This window comes from Hypomesus transpacificus, chromosome 14 (genome assembly GCF_021917145.1).
Source record: "Hypomesus transpacificus isolate Combined female chromosome 14, fHypTra1, whole genome shotgun sequence".
NCBI classification, from domain to species: domain Eukaryota; kingdom Metazoa; phylum Chordata; class Actinopteri; order Osmeriformes; family Osmeridae; genus Hypomesus; species Hypomesus transpacificus.
In genome coordinates this window covers 11,816,289-11,818,938 of record NC_061073.1, presented here as the reverse complement: position 1 = coordinate 11,818,938, position 2,650 = coordinate 11,816,289, and the positions used below count along the sequence as shown (strand labels likewise).

Here is a 2,650-nt window from a genome sequence, read left to right as displayed (position 1 = left end):
TGTTTAATGATGTTTTCCAATCAAATTACTCCTACGGCCGGCCCACTCCTCCCCAGACAGAAGACGGCTGACTTTCCCTCTCTTTGGAGCTTGTGACTGAAAACATGGATTTTACATTGAAGCAACGCTATAATGTTCTACTCAGTACAAAGCCTTTTTCAGTTTTGCAGCATGTCAAAAAAAAAGAAGATAAATAAATGTTGACTTCATTGTCGAATCCAAATAAAACATTTGACAAATTTCCTTTCATAGAAAACGTGAGGAACATCTCCAATGTGAAAAACGAATAATCCTAATAACTTAGTTATTAAATAAACCCTGATAAGAGTGGTCTGTCACACTGAACATGAATTGCATTCTAAAGGAAAGCAAAGAGTATGGATGGCCTAGTTTAAATTGAACAAAGCGGATCTTTTTGCATTGTTGCCATCTCACTGTTGTCAAAGATAACAGAACAGCTTTGGAAGAACACCGGGATGTGACCTTTTGACCTTTTTGCAGTCTTTATTCCTCAACGTCATCCACCACATTCAAGGAAAATTCTAAGCGCAGTGATGGAAAATGTCACACATCAGCAGAGGTACGACTCACGTATAATCAGTCTGTCACATGGATCTGGCACGTTCTACTGTAATGACCTTTCATACCCGGCAACAGTTTTGACATGAAGCAAAAGTCACACTTTCAAGGAACTGTCACATCAAGGAACAGCACATCCAAATGAAAAATAATAAGTCTTGCTCCGCTTTGAAATGTGTCTGATTTCACTCACATTCGTTGTGCCCTTATTCATTTCCTGTGATTTGAACCGCATCCCCATTTCTTTTAACCCGGTTTCACGTCCAATCAACATTTGCGTATTGTCTCAATACCGGTCACGTCTATCCTAGATGTTGTCCATCACGGATCGTCTAGGCAGCTGAAGGAAAAACGTCCACACAGATCCATTTCTTGGGAAACCCTTCATCTGGTTCCTGGGCTTCCAGGTCTTCCCCTCAATAACATACTCCAGAGTCACGGTCCTGTTCAACGTGAAAACAGAGTCCCCTCTCACCACAGCTGTGAACAGGGAGCCTTTGCTGTTGGCAAAGTGCCCGGGCAGGGCTGTCCACTGGCCCGTGGTGAGGTTATAGCAGTCCATAATACACCTCAGAAAATCGGCCGACGGCCCGTTGCGCATGACGTAGAGATCGTCCCGGTGGCCCACCAGACAGTGGCCATAACTCTGGTGCCGTATCAGGGTGGTGACAAGCAACCACTCATCCTTCCCCGGGAGGTACTCGTAGATATCCGTGGTCTCCATGGGCTTCCACAAGCATACGAAGATTCGGCTCATCGTCTTGGTGCACGCTGCTCCGGAGACGGGCCGCGGCAAATGCGCCACGAAAGACCACGTCCTCGTGGCCAAGTCGTAGCTTTCCACCGACGACATGACGGTTCCCTCGCACTCGCCGCCTATGGCGTACAGGCGTCCGTCCAGCCCCACGAGGGTGAAGTCGTAGCGCAGCTGCCTCAAACCGGGGAGAACACTCCACTCGCTGGTGTCGGCGTCGTAGCAGAAGCAGGAATCCACAGCGTGCTTGCGGACGCCCTGAACGCCGCCCACGATGTACAGCTTGTTGTCCAGGACGGTGACCCCGGCCATAGAAGTGCTGGCTCCCGGGGGCAGGGCTGTGAGAACCTTCCAGTCCTTGTCGCCTTCGTCCAGGTAGCAAACGGTCCTGGTGGCCGCGTGCGATGTTTCCTCCAGGCTGCAGGTGGGGTGCGCCCCGACAGCCACGAACACAGGAGGAACAAGGGACTCCACGTATGTGACCAGCTCCACAGGTAGGTGTTTAGTGACCTCGGCCTCCAGATCGGCGTACATGCTCCGTATGAAGACTGCCGCGGCCCGGTAGAGGTCCATGAGGCCAAAGGTGGCGGCGGTGTGATACATGAGCAAGCAGTTGTTCGAGTCGATGAGGTCGACAAGATGCTTGCTGAGAGGCGCCAGTTGCAGAAAGGCGGCGCATTCGATGGCCGCCACAATTTCGTCGCCATCCAGGATGGGCCTCTCGTCTCGGAGAACGGCCAGCGCGATCAGGAAGCCATGAGCGGCGAAGCCCTGGATGTGGATCTCCTCCTGTTCGCACTCCCTCATCCCAGACCGGAACAGAGCTTGGAAGTAACCACTGGACTGAACCAACAGGGTTTTATCCGTGCTAAAAAAAGCGCCTCCCACCACTATTTTCAATTTGGCCGATTCACATCGGGTGAGCGCACATACTAAATCTTTCGCACGGCCAGAACTTTCACCACTGCTCCATTCCATTGCCTTGTTGCTGTACATGGCTGCTATAACGCATTCAGTTACTGTTACTCAATGAGTTTTTCACAGAAGCTTTCGTTTGAAGGACGAGAGATGGACACAAAGAATGACTTCTCTCTCACGGCTGCATGCAGGACTGGAAGGCTGTCATGCTGGCCTAGTTCGACAGGAGGTTCAATTCTTTTCACAGCTATTAAAATAGAACTAGCTATACATAGCTCCAGAGAAGAGACGGACATGAATGTAGAGGTCAACAGGACAAACAGTGTGCGACAAAGACAGCAGGACAGAAAACAAAATTCAGTGCATCGCAATTGTTGTGGGGGACTGACGTGTTACTTT

The 2,650-nt window shown here is 50.2% G+C and overlaps 1 protein-coding gene across 1 annotated transcript; it reads right to left on the bottom strand.

The window, feature by feature from the left end:
- Positions 1–516: 516 nt before the first annotated feature.
- kbtbd13b (kelch repeat and BTB domain containing 13b) lies at positions 517–2,419 on the bottom strand. The gene has a single exon (XM_047034440.1). The coding sequence runs from the start codon at positions 2,327–2,329 to the stop codon at positions 887–889; it is 1,443 nt and encodes a 480-aa protein (XP_046890396.1). The 5' UTR covers positions 2,330–2,419; the 3' UTR covers positions 517–886.
- Positions 2,420–2,650: the final 231 nt, after the last annotated feature.